The sequence below is a fragment of the Argiope bruennichi genome, chromosome 10 (genome assembly GCF_947563725.1).
Source record: "Argiope bruennichi chromosome 10, qqArgBrue1.1, whole genome shotgun sequence".
NCBI lineage: Eukaryota > Metazoa > Arthropoda > Arachnida > Araneae > Araneidae > Argiope > Argiope bruennichi.
Genome location: NC_079160.1, coordinates 66,014,382 through 66,034,447, shown reverse-complemented (window position 1 = coordinate 66,034,447; position 20,066 = coordinate 66,014,382). Strand labels below are relative to the sequence as shown.

Here is a 20,066-nt window from a genome sequence, read left to right as displayed (position 1 = left end):
TTTATTATTATTTTATTGAAAGAGAATACATATGTATTCTTGAAGTAAAACACTTATTCACATAATATAGAAATTGATTAAAGTTAAAAGTTAAATTTATGAAATTAATCTATTAAAATAACTTTTATCCATTTTATCCCAATTAATTAATGCACAATATTTTCTACTTTGATTATTCAACATAGAGTGTTTTGTTTGTTTTGACACAGTTAAATAAACTGAAGGTACTTATTTTATATTTTGAACATTTGCATTAAATTTTGAAAAGCAGAAGAAAAAAAAATAACAAAGACATGATGTAATGATAAAATTATATTACAGTAAAAATTGAAACAAATTCTAATTAAATAAAGATTTTTGAAACCACAACAAAATCCCAAATTTTTGAAATAAAGCGGAGGTTATAGAATGTTTCCTACCACCTCCAAATTTGAATCTAATTTTTTTAAAGGCTTATTTTCTTACATAATAGCTCTTACAGTGTTATATACTTATTATCTTATCATAATTCAAAATGAACCTATCCTAAGAAGTCGAATTTCAAATATGAAATCTAATCTGGAAAGTATGATTATCTTTGAAAGAGATGAAGTTATGGTGCATAAAAAATGCTTACAACTCAAGAAAACTATATTTAGCAAGTACAGAAATCTCAAACAACAGTTAGTAACTTCTTCCATATTTAGAATTGTAAGTAAGCCATTATTGCAAATAAAAGAAATTTCAAAATGGAATTAGAAAGATATATGAATTTAACAGTTTAATTGCCCAATTCTAGATATTATGATGTCAATTCTGGATATTATTGTCAATGCAAAAATCATCTATAATAATCTATAATATTTAATATATATTTGCAAAAACTTAAATATTATTCAGATGAAAAAAGTAATTAATAGCAAACTTTCCATTATCTATGCTAGCAAAAAAAGTATTAAAACAAATAAACCAAGCTATGTACTTAAAATTATTGAGAAAATTATATAAACTAATGAAAAAATGTCTTACCAAAGCCATACTTTTTCACAAGTTCTATAAGCTTGAAGTTCTCTTCATCTGACCAAGGGCCAATTTTTGAAGCAGGATTAAGGGCCCAAAAATATCTGATATTAAATTACAACAATTAATAATAGAAAATAAATATTAATAAAATATATTCAGCAATGTAGGATTCTTTTCATGTCAACAGTTATTTAAAAATACCCTGTTTTCTAAAGAATTCTATATGCAGCAGGTACATTTTTATCTACTATTATTTACTAATTATTACAAGCATGTGCATTTTTTCATATTTTCATTCTTTTTTTGTTACCTCTGAGCAAATTTTGCTAAGCATCATATATTTCATTTTGTCATGATGCAACAATAATATATCAAAATCTAGAAATAAAAAGCAGGGGGACCTTTCCCCCCTACTGATTTTGGTTAGCATCTTGGAAGTGGAAAGTATCTACATCTTTGGAGAGATTAAAAAATCCATAAATAAACCAACCCCTCTAGTATAGCTTTAGAATAAGTTTCAAAAATTCTTAACTTTAATAAGGAAATATATAGCATTTAAAAAATAAATAAAAAAAAATAACATTAACATATTTACTGCAACAAGAAACTTTCAATTCCTTCAGGTAATTAAAGGTTTAGATATGTGAGCGCATTAGCAGCAAATAACATATCAAAAAATTTTAAGTGATTACAATAAACAAATTTAATAAAAACAATTTTGAAAAATATTCTTTTATTAATGTATTTTAAAAATTAGAAATTTTAATTTGATTATATTTTACTTTTATGTTTGTAAAATTTTATTATTACAGATATAATCAAATCTTAAAATCAGTTCTTTCTCAAATTCATTACCAGGTGGTGCCTCTTGTGCAGAATTAAAATTCAATTAAACTAATCAATTAGTTCATAATTAAGATCTGAAAATATTAAAATACATAGTCACTACAACAGATACAATACAAATAGAACAAAATACAACAAAAAAATAGAATAGAAATACAACAAAAAAAATTTCAAAACTCTAGGACATCCCATTGTAAATTTAAAACCAATTATAAAATTCTATCATTACAAACAAGTCAAACTAAATAAAAATACATAAAAACATTTTCAACTTACCTGTGCTTAATTCTTCCAATATCACGATCTGGCAAGTACTTTTGTATTTTATACCAATAATTAGAACTACCAATTTTTTTCACACATGCCAAAATCAACTACAATTAAATAAGAAACATTTTACAAAATAATTCCTCAAAGCATGCAAAAAAAATTTTGAAAAATACAGTGAAACTTCACTTAACGAGCATAATTTGTCCCCTAATCTTACTTGTGAACTGAAATATTTGCTAAGTGAAATAATTTTTTCCCAAAGGTTCAAGGCAAAATAGGATAATAATAATAATAATTTAATTTATAATAATGTAATTTATTATTCGCAATACCTGCATTTTTACAAGTTATCTAAAGACTTAATTTTACCTATACTTCAAAGTTTGGCAAAAATAGGACAAAGCATTATCATTAAATAAATCTGTAATGTGCTCAGCTCTTACTGTCTAAAATAGCTGAGCACATTACAGATTCTTTTCAATATACAAAGTAACCATTTCCCACACTTTCACACCATCCTTATTTCACTGGAATTGGTTGATGCTATAATAAGACTGTCATCTGTTCCATTCTTAGACTGGTTCCACACACAGCGTTGTTGTTTTTTCCGCTGCGGGTATTTTACCGATATTGCTCACAGAAATAGAAGGTTTACACACATACGGTGGAAAGTAAGGTCCTTCGTAAGAGTTGGCATAATTTCAACAACAAACAAATTTATTTAAACTATTTACTGCTTAAGTCTAATTTGAAATGAATAGAGAGTAGATCTTTTTTGTTATTTTGTCTTTGAATAAAGTGGAAAGGGGAAAAAAATTGACTTATTTGGATTTATTCAATTAATAAAAAGAGAGGCATTAGGAGCTTTTTACACAATATTTGAAGATTTGAGGCAAAAAAAATTGGCATTGAAATTCTTCAATAACTTCAGAATGTCAAAGACTTCCTTTGGTGGATTACATGGGTGGCAAAAAAATATTAGCACAATAATACCAAAATGAAGAATTCCATTCAGCCTGTAGAAATGCTTTTGAAATCTATAAGAACTAACTTTTGAAATCTTTTTGAGTATTAAATTTCATTGAGTAAAATAAATGTTTTACTTACAATTATTTCCTTACATTGTTATTATAAGGTTTTGAAGGTAAATTTGTTTATTGATGCAATTCCATAAAAACATACAAATCTGAACAGAACCTTAGATATGTTTTATACACATAAATATACGATTAGGAATTAATATACAATTAATATTAATATTAACTTTGAGTTGTACTAATTAATGGGTGCCAACAGTAAACATCTTTTTTTTTTTTTTTTTTTTTTTTTGCTTGCCAGGCACAGAAATTCCAGAAGTTTCATACTTTTTTTGTTGGTGATTCAGCATTTGGGCTACATAAAAATTTGCTTAGGCTATATGCTGGAACATATTTGACAGTCGGAAAGTAAATCTTCAACTATCGATTTGTCAAACAAGAAGGTACGCAGAATGCGCTTTTGGTATCCTCAGCAATTCCATTGACCTTTTAATGTTCCACCACAATTTGCGCATATTATTAAAGCCTGCATTATTCTTCATAGTTATTTTAGGGGTAGAGATGGGTGCATGATTGAGTATACAATATCAATTATAGGATTGGAAGATATTCAATTAGAGAATATTACAAGAGAAGGCTTCAAAGCCAATAATAGGAGAAATGTCCTATGTAGATATTTTGTTTCAAAAGCAGACATGGTTCCCCAGTATGCATCTACAATATAAAAAATATTCCATGCCATGATACTAGTGACAGATAACTATAAAATATGCCACTTTCTTATTTCAAACAAGTATTCAATCAGGGTTATGACAAGCAAAAACCTTTTTCTTTGCATTATTTTTATCTACCTGCAAAGTATTTTTGATTTATTAGAAATAAGTTAAAAAGCACAATAAAACTTTTTTGAAAAACCTAATAGTGTTACTAATTTTTCAATAATGTTTATATTTTTACAAAAAAAAAAAAAAACTTTATTTACAATAACTAGCTCAGAAATAAAAAAAAAAATGATAATTAAATCCAGAAGCAATAGTGCAATGTAAATAAAATTCTCTGAAACTAGAAAGTTCCAGAGTTCTGTCGTTTCTAGACTCTCAAAATTAGGTTTTTATCTTTTTTCTAGTAAGTAATATGGGAAAGAAAGGATTTCATATAAGTCATTTCTCTTTTTTTCTTCCAATAAATCAAAATCGTTAAAAATTTCTATACAAATTTCATATCAACTGCTACGTTTCTGTCTTTAAAACCCTCAAGATAGGCCTTGGAACTAAGGAAATTAAAATTTCATTATCGATATTTAACTCAATCATGTTCATAATAGATGAAAACCTATTGATGCTAAAAGAAAAATTGTGTTTCACGCAGTGCAGTTAAACTCACTGTCAAAAAGCAACTCTAGACATTAAAAAAACGCCGTGTGTATAAGATTGCATTTGATTATGTACGCCAGTACGTAGACTCCAACGATCAAAGTGCCATTGGCGCCAGTGGCAGCCGATGTCTCCATTGCATCCGTCAACAACAAATTGGCTTTGCCTTTGTTTTTTAGCCAAATGTATAAGCTCTAATATAATTCAAAACACTACTGTTGTCATGGCGATGACAGTGAATTATCCGTGTCAGAAAAATCCACTGTAAGTGTAACCAGCCTTAATGAAATCTCCTCCACAACTTCTTGATGTGACACAGGATGCAACTCCTGGTCTGTGTCTGTATATGCGCTTGCATATTATTAAAATATTTCTTTTGCATATCACAATGTAAAACCATGAAACTTACCAAAGTGTCTCACATTTTTTTAATGTTTAAAATTACTTTAAATTTTACATTTACATTTTTAATTTGGGAAAAAGAAAAACATTAACAAACGAGTGTTTCTAACTCAAAACATGATAATGTTTTAGGCTTGATTCATCTATATATGCTTTATTTTTAAAATTTATTCTTAATTATAACAAAAGTGATAACATGCTCACAAAAGGTGTATTTAAAACCAATAAAATGTACATGCGTAAAAAATATAGTTAAAAAAAACAGTGCTGTTGTGGTTTACTATAATGTTACTGTCTTAGGCAATTATAGCAACAATACAAATCTGTACTGTTGCAATAATTATTACAAATAAATTCTAAAATTTATTAAAATTAGAGGAAAAAACTGTTTTCGGAAATAAAATAGATAATCATAGAAAGACATATTTTTCAATTTTTAAAACACATAAAAACGGTTTTTAAGCAATATGCTCTTAAATTATTGATGAAAAACATTAACATTTTTGATTAATTTTTAATGAAATTCCTAATTAAAATTTTGAAAAATCTTTCTTGGTGAGAATTTACTACCTAAGAAGTAATTAACACCTAAATTTAATAGCTCTAAGCCTAAGACGCATTGTGGATCCTAAGCCTAAAAAGCATTATGCATATCATGATTTATAGTATAACAACCAATAAACATTATCATGTTAAAGAGGTAATATGAATATTTAATTTGGTCAGGAGAACTGTCTTTACGAACAGAAGATTCTTCCTTCAACAGAAAAATAAAATACTTTGGTGCTTTCTTGATTAAGCACAAGACATTCTAAGCCCATCATGAAATTCATCAATATCACTTTTAACTCTTCCTCACAACTTAATACATTGCGTACGGCGATCTGCATGCTCCCTTGGTTCGTACATTTTTTTAACACTCTAGAAGCATTCTTGGCAAGCAAGAGGATGCATATATGCACATTTTTAATTTGCATTTGGTATTTTATTTACATAAAGTATTCTTAAATATTACTATATATTTTATACATCTATTTATTATATAAGATTTTTTACATTTGAATAAGCTATTTCCTTACAAATTAAAACAAGAACTTTGAAATAACAAAATTTACAATAATAAAACACTTTATAAGGTAATGTAAACAATCGGCACAGATTCACCGATATACTGGCTATATTAACTGATTGTTTCCACATGCTTGGAATGTCGACAATCAGTTATTTTGCTAACCGTTTGTCATAAGAATGCATAAAGCTTCATTACCCTGGTAAAGTAAAAAAATATTTGTCTCTGGTTTGTTCTGAATTGATCAACTGAAAAACGTGAAAACGAGATATCTCATGACACGGTCACAATGTTCGGCCTGTTAAAAATGAGAAATCTTGAAACCCGAGAATACAATGTGTTAACAGTCCGATAACAGAGACGTCTGAAATTATAGTACATCTGAATAAGCACACCAAGCCTATTTCAAGAAATCCATGGCATAACCTTAATAGTTTGTAAAGTCTGTTACATTCTGTAACAAACCACCAATAACTGTTTTAGACACCATTTCTGATGATATATACAGCTGTTTATAAGGAATATCTCAAAATTCTACTAAATGGGATACTCTACAACCCCCACAGTTACACTTTCAAACAATTATATTATTATACAGTTTCTTTACAAATTATACAATAATTAACTTACAGCATCTTCTTCTTTTGTAAAAGGACTCTTATTAAGTGTCTCTTTAAGTGTCACTCTATAATGTTGGGAAATCTGTTCACTTGTACGCCCGCCAATGTATTGTTGCACTGAAACAGGGAATTTCAAAATTTTACAGAATCAGCAACAACAACAAAAAAGCTGAGTTCCAGTTTTAAGAGCATGATATCAAGACATATTAATTATTGGTTCAATCATGTGTAATTTTTGAGCATAATATAAAGTCCCAATGACTTTATTAGTTTTGATACAGAACGAATTTCATGTATTTTTTAAAACTGTAGGAAAGAAGAGAAACTCAGCTAAAATTTGCAATCATTTTCACTGCTCTATCTGCTAATCCATTGCCTTCAGTACTCAAGTGAAAGTCATTCATGACAAAATAATAGTAAAAAAACTCATATGTAACTTTATGGTATAATTTAAAACTTTGTAAGTTAACTCATAATTCTGACAATGGAAAAATTTCAATAAATATAAAATAATTCCTGAACTTAAATAGAATATTTTAAGTGCAATTGAGGATTTAGAGATATAAATAGGTATATGAAATACTGCTGCAATTTGGAAAAATTGCCTTTAATGGCATCACTCAAATATGAACAATTTAATATCTTCAGAGAAGTGGCAATTACATCTTAAAGAGTGTGATACCAAAAATACCAACTCTAGTAATGAGTTTTGTCAACTAACAAAGCAAATACTTATTAGTAATATCATTTGGTGGAGTATATAATATTAGTGCCTCTGCAAAACAGTGTCATCTTCCTGATAACAGTTAACAAGTGAAAAATGTCATGCCTTTTTCTTTATTCTACTTATAAAAGCAGATAACCTTAGAATTGTAATATATCTTACCCTACTGTTGCAGTTTTAATATTATTTATTTTATGATTGAAGGAAAATTTTTCTTTACTGTAAACTGCTGATATATAAGACAGACAGTTCACTAATGGAATAAAAATATATAAAAATGTTTGCAAATTTATTTAAAAATTGGTTTGGAAAATAAAATTTCCTTTTTTTTTTTTTTTTTTTTTTTTAACATTATAATCATGTTTCTCAAAGTGCTGTTATTGCATAGAATGAAATATTACATTTGATTATTTTTCAAAATTTGCGGGCTAACTTTTGGAAAATCTAAGTTAGGGTCTCAACTATCCAATTTACCCTTCCCCATGTCCCTGCAAATTGAATATATTTCATTGTTTATTGTTACATTTCTTTTTTATGCTTTATTTTCATAATTTAGTTTTTTAAAAAAAGATACATGATCCTTTAATATATTTGTATTATTATTCCATACAATGTTTTTAATAACCATGTTTAATTTCATTACACATTCCTCTAGCATAATGGCTGAATTTCTTAATTAAAACACCAATTTCATGTTTTATAACTGATAGATAGCAATTAGCCAAATGAAAATAATATCAGATGTTAAGAAAACTATTTTTTTGTTTTCAAACAAAATTCAAAATGTTTAATAAAGGTTCAATGTAATCAAAAATAATCATCATTCTTAAAAGTAAAATTCAGAATTCTCTAACAATCATCTCTTCAAAGCAGGCTCATGAAAGAACCAATAATAAGATCGCTACAAAAAGAAGGGAATGCTCTAAATATACATTTAAAACTATAATAATCAATAAAATTTTCATTTTTTTCTAATGCAAATGGGTTTTTTTTTAACAACTGTAAACAATTTTTTAAACAACATTTCAATAAACTAAATAATTTCACAGACATAAAAACAACTTATCGCAAATACACAATCAATTTAGACCATTTACTACAAATACAACAAGATTTTCACACTAGTATAATGAAAATAATCTTGGAAGAAATGAAAGACATTAAGCATTTCATTTTTTAACTTAATTACATTACAAAAATTTTGCAATCTCTCATTATATTTAAGTTGAATCAAATAAATAATATAATTTATTTTGTTAAAGTGAATTTAGTTTCATCTAAATTTCTAAATTCAGCTTAACAATAGAAGTCTGCTAATGCTCATTAAAAAGTACTTAAAATGAGATCTAAGTTTTTAGTTAGAAAATAATGTAGCATAATAAGGCTTTAGGCTTGATTCATCAATCGTTATTTTATTTGAATATTTAATCTTAATTTTTAAAAAATTAATAGCATGTCCATAAAAAATGCATTTCATATTGTGGCATTATTATAAATACAGTAAATAAAACAGAAAAAAGTACTATTGTAAAATATACTTAATTAGCATTAGAGAGAAAAGTATTAAAAAAAATAATAATAGCATTAAAAAACTTATTTACTGTTTGACAATGGATTGTAAAACCCTCTGCGCTTTTGTGTATATGTTAGGATGGGTTTAATTCATCAAAATGGGGTGAAAGGAAGAGATGTTTCCATTTAACAATGAAGTAAACTTGGATTACTTGCAATTTTATGATACGTAAACATTACAAATAATTAGTAATACAGAAGGGAAAAGGTATTAATGCACAGTAAAATACTTCAGAGGAATTTTTATTTAATGTAAGGAGCATAAACATTAAATTATGAAGAATAAATAAAAAATTTCTACTCTTAAAATTTGGTAATTACTTTTTTACAAAATAATAATGATCTTTCTTATATTCAAATGATTCTTTTTTACATCTTATTGAAATTTTTTGGCAATATTTTAATATTACCAACAATAGATAATCAAGAGTTTATTTTATTTAAAACATTTTATTTTCACTAAAAGAAATGCTGTAAATACAGAATGTCTTAAAAATATTATAAATATTAATTTTAAAATATATAATATTTTATAAAATTTGATATTTAAAAAACATTATTAATAATGACTTTTCTAATTAAAAATATTATTATTTTTAAATACATTACATAAAATAATTTGCAAAATTTTACCTTCAAATATCATCTTCCTCACTTTCTGTTGAAAGGGTGGCTTGGATCTCACACTCGATATCACTTTCTTCTTAATTTATTAAAGAAATTTGAAGAGTTTCGCACATTTATTCAATGATAGCATTCTTTTCCAAATATTTCATTTCAACTTTTTTAATATGCTTACAATGAGACTGCCAACTATCCACCATAACTTGATGTTTTATATATGGCCTCTTTCATTTCTCAGAGAAATTTATTGATTTTCTATATCGGCTGTGGGTTGATATCCCTAATCTGTCTTTTCATATCTACCCAAATGTACTCGACTGTATTGATGTTGCAATGGTATGTTGGAAGACGAATTACTTGAAAACCATGTTCTTGTAACATATCAAATCTATAAGGTTTAAATTTAAGAGTATTTATACAAGTGAGTAATAATTCTATTTTTAAGGAATCAGGTGAATGAATGATAGAATTTGCTGCCAGCCAATCTAAAATTAATCTTTTGCGGCTATTAGAATTTAGAATTTTACTAATCTATACAGTAACATATGGTGCATTATCAATTACACCCACAGCATTTTCTGGCAAATTGGGGATCAATTTTTCTTTCACCCACTTCTCAAAAATTTGCGAGTTCATCCATTTGTGATAGTCCCCTTTCATATTACTGGCTTTATAGATGAAATTTGCTTTATTCAAAAATTCCATGCAGCCCCCAGCACAATAATGAGACATGAAGCATTTCCTGTTTGGAATATGCCATCTACATTTTCCGACTGTCAACATTTATTAAAATTCAAGTTAAATCAAAATTTCATCAATATAAATTACTGGTCTATTTTCTTTGTGATATCTTTTTATGGTTTTCAAATACTGAATTCTCTTTAAAATTATGTCCTCACGTTCAACTAATATTTTCTGTTTATTCCAACAACATTTATTCCAACATAACATTTAAAGCCTATTTTATGTAGAATTTTCCTTAAATATTCCTTACTCCACTTATTCATTGTTTCTTTCAAAATTGGAAGAAGTTTAGTCAAAGAAGGGATTTTTCCTTCCTTGCACAGTTCGTCTTATGATGTTACAGTCGAATTTGTCAAATGATGTTTTTTCAAGAACATCCCTTTTCAGTTTTTTTTATGTGAAACAAAAGTTGGGTGATGTTTCTGTCGGATCTTATTAATGGTGCTAATAGAAACACCAGCAATTTGACTGGCTCGTTTCAGAGAATGTGTGACATGAATAAATAATTCCCCATTTTCTGCTTCTTGGTCCTAATATTTAATGATATTATATATAAAAAAAAATTATACCACTCCTGAAAGCTTTCTTACCACTTGAACTAGCCATATCAATACAAAATTTTAAGTTAAAATAAAATCTGGTCAGAAATGAAGCAACACTCACATACACGTGAAAAAAAATTGAACTAAAAAGTATGTAATGGGGAAAATCCAAGGTCAAAGGTGAATGCCGGAAATACGCTCATCATTCCATTTCTCATCCTTTAATGAGATGGAATCGTTGTAATGTGGTTGTCTCAGTATCCATTGTCAAACAGTATTTTTTAATTTTAAAGAATAACGAAAATTGTTTTTGTGTAATAATATGCTCCAAAGTTATTAAAGTTAAATGTTTAATCCCCAATTAATTTTCCTTAATATGAAAAATCCTTTCATAGCGTGTACCTATGATACAAGTACATGTCAAATTTATGGCTCTAAGTCTAATAGTTTGCTGTGGAGAGAATTTTGTATATATAGAAAGAGAAGAGAGGGAGACAAATACAGATATGCAGATTTATATATAATAAGTCAACTTATAAACACTTGAATGGATTTCGGATACACACACACACACACACACACACATAAAAAGGCTAACCTTGAATCCAAGGAATAAAATCTCCAATTCTGAGTTCTTCTACCACCCTTCGCAATTTTTTATCTTCTTCAGGCGTAAAGGGTCCCCTAATATCAAGATTTAAAGTAGGAATAAGTAACAGAAAAAATGAAAAGTATATTTTTAAAAAAATAAAAAGATTCCAGGAAAATAAAATTCAAAACTATTCTCATACAGTTTAATTTCAAATATTGTAATTCCATAAAAGTTTTAAAAAGCTTTTTAATTAAAAAGAACATTGATTTAAATGTACTTAGTTGCCCCACCAGGCTTAAAAAGATTAAACAATGCATTCTGAGACTGAAACATTGCATTCCACTCAAATCACTTAACTTTATTTCAAATCAAATACAAAAACTTTTAAGTATGGACAAATTTAAAAGCATATAAAAAATGAAGGAAACAAGTTTGATTTGTTTGAAATTTTTTTTAACCTGTAACTATAACTGTTAAAAGTTTAACTGTAATTTTTATATGATTCTTGAATGGTACTTCAAAATACCTTATACTTAGATATCATCAATTTCTGTGAACAATGTGATAGCTAGAAGCTCATATATCAGTTTATGTATATATATATTAGTACAAAAATATTAAATAGTTACATCTGCAATATAAACTGGAAGCTGAATGATGCTTTTTACATAAATCAAAATACATCCAACACATTCAAATCTTTCACAGCAAAAAAAAAAAAAAAAAATGTAATTAAGAAACAAAAATCATTTATCAGTTTTTAAATAGTGAAAGCTATATTTCTAGCATTTAAAAATGTGAACATGGTATAAAAATATTAGCTAATGATTTTGATTTCATATGATATCTCAATACTCCACGGTTAATTTTCTTTCATATAAAATTCATTTCTAATTTCACAGTTGCCACTCAAATTTAGAGAAAAAAATTCCCTGTATGTATATTTAAGATATGAGAAAATGCAAGAATAGCACTCATGTGCAAGTTATAATTGAATATGGTTTTAAGGAGTGGAAAAAACAAGTAAAGGAAATTTAACATTATTTGAAATAATAGCATGTTAAAAGAAGGCTTATATTTACATACAGAAAAGAAACAATTTATCTTTTATTTATTATCTAAAATTTAGCAAGACAGAATTTAAATATTGAGGATATATTACCTCTCATGTTCTTTAATTGTAAATCACAAAATTAAGGACTCGAGTGAAATAAAACACAAAGCATTTTTGCCATCATTATACATATTAACAATCACTTAACAAAAAAAAAAAAAAAAACATCACAAAGCAAGATTATACTTTTACTATTTATACTTTACTTTTTTTATTTATATATTTTTGCCAATTCATGTAATTGGACAACAATTTCTCCAGATTTTTCAGCCATCAATTTCATGAAGCTAATCCTTAACAAATAAAGTAAGGCATTTTTGTACGACTTAATGTACATGTTTTAGTTATTTCACTTTCAGTGAACATATGTGGAAATATTTCTGATATATCATTGAATGCATTAAAGGATGAATGTGATGCATCAAGTTTTAATGTCCATAAAAATTTAGTTTTAAATTACATTTTTATTGATACTCACGTTTTTATCATATTTCTATTTAAGGTACTTTGATATCTAATGCAACACTGAATAGCAGTTCGTCCAGTCTGAAAATAAAAATGACAAAAATTATATACATTTTCGAATGATATTTTTAACATAAAAACAAACTAAAATAAACAAACTTTTTTTAATCAATTTTGAAATTAAAATTTTTAAATGTTCTAAGAACAGAATTTGAATGTCAAATAATATAAGCATACATGCCAGGATTGAAAAGGTAACTATCCATAGCAAAAGACCTACAAGAGAGGATGATGCACACATGGAAGTTGTATTAACGTTTCATTAAAATTTTGAATTTATGATCATTTATATATTTCATTCTATTTTAAGTAATCATAAATTTCTATTTTTTAAAAAATATTTTAACTGAGCAAGTATATATTACCATAATCAGAAGAATTAGAAATAAATATATAATAGAATTATTATTCCTTCATATACAATGATGAATCTGATGCACATTAGATTACTGAATTTAGAGTTTTAAATCTACAATCAAGTGACAGTATTAAGTACTTTAAAATGCAAAAATGACTTAGAAATGTTTCAATCTCATAAATGTCCCTTATATTAAGACAGGAATTAAAATCTCAAACAGAATGCATCAAATTGGAAGTTAAGTAAATTCATAGGTCAAGTTAAAAATATTTTTTTAAATTATAACAAATTAATTAAGCAATATTTTCAATCATTAAACAATAGTTAAAACTGGAATGTGTTAAATTTAAAAATTAAAAAGCTAAGCAATTTTATGATAAATAGTCATCTCTTAACCAAGCTATACATAAAAATGAGTGAATCACATACATGATCATCTTTCACATACTGATGGACACTATCACATAAATGAAATATGCAATATGTACGTATATCTTAAGGCTTTATTAATAAATTATATAGCTTTACAGGATATTTTTGAATTACGTATAAAATTTTACTTATTAATTCAAAAGGAACTATGTGGTCCTTTGGTTCAGAGGTACACTTGGCCATGTACATGTGCATTTTGATTAAGCTTAGAATTAACACAGCTTGAACAATAATTTATGAAAGATAGTAGAAAACAAACAAAAAATAAATACTTATTTTCATGAACCATTTTTATTTATAAATATAATGCAAAACTATAATTATAGTTGCTACCTGTATTCATTTCGGGCTTTGTAAGTCGATCTAATTAATTTTAATCCATCATTAGGCAAAGTTATTTAAGTCATCATTAGGCTGATATTAAATAAGCCAATTTTTCATATAATATACTCTTATTTGCTATACCTTAAACATCCATTTTTCTTAATAAATGCATAAAACATATTTATTCTATTCCCATAAAGCTACAAAGCTATTCCATAAATTTTTCACAGATTATTTTTACCACAAATATTGTACTTATTACAAACCATCCAGAAAAAAAAAATCAAAAAGCTTAAGCATTTGTCATTCAATTTTAAAGAATCATTCAAAATTTCTTACATTCAAGTATTAATATGATTTGTTTCATATTTAAAAGTATAAAAATTTACAATAAAAAATATGTCAATAAAAATTCATAAACAAAGATAAATAACTAATGACTCAATCCTGATATGATTTTTTCTGACCTTTGGATTTGAGTAATTAAAGCCAACACTTAAGTAATCTCTACTTCTAGAAAGCCTAAAGGGCACAAAAGCAATGTCAACCAATTCCAAGAAGAAATGGAAAATATATCAAAGTGATCTGAGAGATGATCCATGCCAAAAGGAAGGTTAATTCAGTTTTCTCTGAGTAAATGTACGTTGATAAAAATGCAACATAAATTTTAGCAGAATTTACTAAGTGTTCATTAATAATTAGGAAACAAAAGCAAAAAAGTGGCAAGCATTCTTTATTTTATTTTAATTAATTTATTTATTTATTTCTAAATTTGCAGCATTGAAATTTGGAACTGTGAACTGCCTGTGTTTGATGCACTATTCATGTGTCCCATGGTCCTTTGTGACAATGTTTTTTAATAGCATTTAATTTGTAATTTATTTTCAAAATTACTAACCTGTAGCTCTTCAGCAATCAAATCCCAATTTCTCTCATGATGCTTTTTAGCAATCTCTTTCAACTTTTTATCTTCAGCTGTTGAAAATGGTTTCTTATTAACAAAAATATTTAGACAATTATTCCACATGAATTCACAGTCTTCTTCGCTTCTACGGCCGTCGAACTATGATATACATCAAAAAGAATTTTTAGAGCAAATGTTTGACGATATTAAAATTACTCTCTATTACTTTCATCATTAGATATTTTTAAAAATTTTGCTAAAACAGAATCAAATCTATAATCTCTCTATGATCAAAAAGTTTCCTTTACAACAAAGTAGCAAGTAATGCAAGAAAATGTGTTAAAATATTAGTTAATGTATACCATTTTTTATAATCAAGTGATTTGTATCTGTTCTTATCACCCAATAATGCAAATCTGTTTTTAAAAGGGAAATGCATTTAAAATAATTTAATATATTTTCAAATAATACATAATAAGCCTTTATAAATACCAAGTCTAAAGAGCATTGTACAGAAAAATAAAATATATACTGAGGAAAATAATCAAATACTAACCTAAAATACAGAACATGTGCATTATAAAAATTATATATATATATATATATATACACACACACACAGAGAGAGAGACAGAATAAGGCTATAGAAATAATACAAAATTTGAGTATATTGAAATAATTATGTATATACATAATTCAATTATAAAAGAAACATGCATAATCAACAAAAGAATAAATAAGTATATAAGGCAACAAAGATTTTTATTTTATTTGCAGCAAAAAAAAAAAAGTCACAATTTGTTAACACATCTTTTAAATTCCATATGCTATATAAATCAACAGGACAAGTGTACTACAAGTGTAAAATTATCTTTTTAATTGACCATCTTCTTAATTACCTTATGTGACAGAAAGGTTTACTTTTAAATAAAGTGACAGATATCGTGAGCTAAACTGTTTGAGATATGGGATGAGGACTTTATCAATCCTGTATGCAACAAATGTTAAAATCGAGGTCGTAAAATATTATAAAAATATATAAAATTATGCAAAAATAATATAAAATTATATAAAAAAATATTTCGAATGGCTCAAAATTAATGCACATTAGTCATATTTAATAAATTATTAAATATAAGAGCATCATGTAATTAAATGTGCATGAAAACAATAAATTATCTTCATGACAAATTTAGTCCCTGCAAATTAATTTAAATAATATGATACATCCACCCAAAGACTAAATTTATGTATATCATAATATGCTACAATCATATTTTATACAAGATCTATGTAATATTAATATATGAATAATCTTACTACATAAATAACACCAGAATCAAATCTGTTATATAATTTTCTTAATCATGTTACCATCTATAATATGAAAATAAGAAAAACTTGTTTTGCTTTTGCTTTAATATACATAATTTCTTTTTCTGGTTTATTTTTATTCCTTATAATAATTATAAATGAATCATCAAAGGTTAAAAGTTAGTTTTCATGAAGGCAATCTACTAATTTTAGCTGTTAAAACCATGATGAAATAACATCTGTTTGAATTCAAAATAGCTATATTGGGAGGGTAAAAGAGCTTACATTTTAAAGAAATTAAGTATAAATTTAATAGATATTGAAATTAAAAAATAGAATTAAAAATCTAGAATTGTTATGAAAGTCTAATAAAGGGTAAATAAGTTTTGGGAAAATTAATAAGTTAATTTTAAAAATATTAATGCAAATTACATAATACAAGATAGTTTCCAAAAGCAAAAATCAAAAAATGAAATGCACATACACAAAAGTACAATGAAATTTAAAAAAAATTTTTTTTAAAAAAAAAAAGGTCGAGAATATGATTACAAAATAATATTAAATATTACACTTGAAAAAAATATAACAAAACACATGAATATGAATTATGAAAACATATATAGAGAATTATAACAAAACAAAGAAACATTATGAAAAAAAAAATCTAAAGCTTTCAAAAGTAATGTAAAAAAATATTTTAATCATCTCAAAAGTATTTAAAAATACAAATAGTGAAATAAAATACCAAATATTTCAATCAGAAATTTAGAACTTCCACCATAGGAAAAGCTTAAATGCATGTAAAAAGCCAAATTTCAATACAGTTAATTAAATTTCATTTAAAATTACAATAATATTACTAAAATTCTTTAAAACTTAGGAAAAGAGATATGATATAGTATTATTTTAGACACAAGATCTAATCTGCCGCACAGACAGGGTTTATAAAATGATCAGTCATTAACAGCTTACAAGGAGAGAAACAGTAAAAATATAAATAATAATAAAAATTTTAAAAGCACATTTTAATTTATACTAAATAGAAGAATTTTTAAAATATTTTTCTACATTTTTAGTTCTTAATTTATCATTATTATAAATATAATAAACCTCTGAAATCATTTTTGCCCCCCCTCAATTACACTACTAGTTGGTACTATAGTTAAAAAATAAAAATAATTAATTATATTAATTGATAATTAAATATAGGAAATATTAAAGTTTATTGTTATTGCAAATATATAAATTGACAAAATTTCAAAGCTCATGCCTATCAGGAATTGAATGAAAAAAATCATATAAGTTTTCTTTTAAAAATTACATTAATTATATTTAACATAATGAATGAAGTATAAAAAAATGGGCCTTTTAAAACAGCTTAGAATGTAGTAATATACTAATATTTCAATGGTGTGATAAAAAAAAAAAAAAAGATTTTTTTTTAAAATATCAAACAGTTTAAGATTGGTGTTTTCTTCCATCTTGTCTGGTAAGTTCAAAATAGTATCATGAAAATATGTCAAACTATCAAAGATGAAATCAAGGCATTCGGTTAATATATGACCACAATCTGAAAAGGCAGGATTCTTGGCAAAACAAATGTCTATTTTCAATATGTCCAACACAGATAAATTAATTTTACATCCATACATTAATTCAATAAAATCAGTATTTTATTAAAGCTATGAATGGACCACATTTTATTCAACAATATTTTAAAAATGTTAATATAATAAAATATGGCTTGTTTCGACTTATATATCTCAGGTCTCTTAAAACTTCATATAGAAAAATCATTTGATTTAACCTAAAATCTCAAAATTAGAAGAGTTTATTAATAAGTATAAATATCCAAAACTCATACAGTAAATTGAAAATATGCATTGCTATTTTTTATTCCCTCTTCTTTTGATTACATAAAACTGATTGTGAATTTAATATCAGAAAAATTTCAAAGCAAGATTATAAATTAGTAATTTATATTGATAACACACAAAAAAATTAAATATATATAATTATTAAATAACATTAAAATAATATAAAAAATGTGTACTTTAATAAATAAAATAAAATTAATATTTTTTATTAGAAAAAACATTTAGAAAATTTTCTTACAAATTGCGCTGAAATTCTCATCCAATCTATATTTTCTCCGGCTTCTTTGATGATTTCTTTAGTTGATTTTTTACTATTCACAAAGAAAAATAAATTATACACAAAAGCAAACACACACACATAAAAAAAAAGCCATTCATACCATTATATATATAGTATTCTGTACTTATGTTCCCATCTTTCACATTTTTTCCATCAATTATATATATATATATTTTTTTTTTTGTTAGACCTCTCAGATTTTCTATATTTATAACATATTAAAGATACCTGTATATTAACTGCATGCCATTGGTGAACATAGTTAATAGACTAACATAGTATATTTATAGATTTTTGGCTATTAATCACTGATAGAAATGATCATGACATCTTTTACAACTAATCGCTGATATGCAATTAATACACAAATACCATATTAAACTATTGGAGTTTACACATATAAAATCTTATGCTTCCTGTCATTAATATTACAACAAACAGTTTGAATGAAGGAAAATTGCAGTAAAATATCATTATAGCTCACAAAAAAAAAAGTTGAAATAACTGTGGCATTGTTAGTAGGTGAAAATAATCTCAATAACCTTCATGAACATAAAAGACAAAGAAAATGCAAACAAAAATCAGTTTTTGATCATATATTTTTGCACAGCATAGTAATTGTTTTCATATGGAATAAACATGTTTCATGCAAATAAAGAATATTTTCTGCATCTTAGTTAAATTTGTACTCATACCAAGAAACATAACCAAATTCAAAGAGTATACTGAAAAATATTTTAATTGCCAATCTATTAAGAAGCAAGTAAGTAGGATTGCAAAGTATCAGAATAATTTACATCAAACATCTGAGTTCAGTAAGGAATAAAAGCAAAATATTATATAATATTTATAATGACAATTTGCGAAATCTTTTTTAGCATTTATATTTATACATATGATTTCCCAAAATTTACACCCCTATTTTCTAGATTCTTGTAAAGGAAAAAGCAAGGTAATACTTGATATATTTATTTACAAGAACTCTTGGGAAAAAATAATCAACAGAATGATTACTTATAAAACATTGGCCTTTATTTAAAAACTACTATTTCCAAACGTGATAGAGGCTTTAAACAAACAAAAAATGAATCTGATAAGATAATCAATGAATCCACATTAAGAATGTGTAATGTTTGTAATTTCTAAATATGCTTTTGATTTTTGAATGATGAATTTTTCTCACTAGTATTTTACTATTGTAATATGTGTGAATTATATGTTAGTAAATGTTTGGCTTATTGTAGTACAACAAAAACTTAAAAATTAAAAAGTAAGTATATTTAAATTAATGCTTATTTCTAATTATCAAAATTAGTTACCACTTTTCTTTTATATTGTACTTAATGCGTGCTATTTCTTCTTTCATTTCAATTTCTTGATATTTTATAAGGCACCCATTTTTTCGCTGCTCCTTTATCTTGTCTTTCAAAAAATCAAGCCTGGAAAATAGAAATATAAGATAATTTTTAAAAAAATAAAACAATTTGATAATAAATTTTTATGTAATTAAAAAAATCAAAG

The 20,066-nt window shown here is 25.6% G+C and overlaps 1 protein-coding gene across 2 annotated transcripts in view; it reads right to left on the bottom strand.

The window, feature by feature from the left end:
- LOC129989356 (snRNA-activating protein complex subunit 4-like) overlaps positions 1-20,066 on the bottom strand; it is a 42,216-nt gene that overhangs the window by 15,074 nt on the left and 7,076 nt on the right. For both annotated transcript variants that reach the window (XM_056097846.1, XM_056097847.1), the window contains exons 7-14: positions 19,865-19,984; positions 18,504-18,576; positions 15,069-15,233; positions 13,010-13,077; positions 11,424-11,509; positions 6,630-6,736; positions 2,125-2,222; positions 1,009-1,103 (exon numbers count right to left, since the gene is read on the bottom strand). In XM_056097846.1, coding sequence (XP_055953821.1) covers positions 1,009-1,103; positions 2,125-2,222; positions 6,630-6,736; positions 11,424-11,509; positions 13,010-13,077; positions 15,069-15,233; positions 18,504-18,576; positions 19,865-19,984 — 812 coding nt within the window. The remainder of the gene's footprint in view (positions 1-1,008; positions 1,104-2,124; positions 2,223-6,629; positions 6,737-11,423; positions 11,510-13,009; positions 13,078-15,068; positions 15,234-18,503; positions 18,577-19,864; positions 19,985-20,066) is intronic.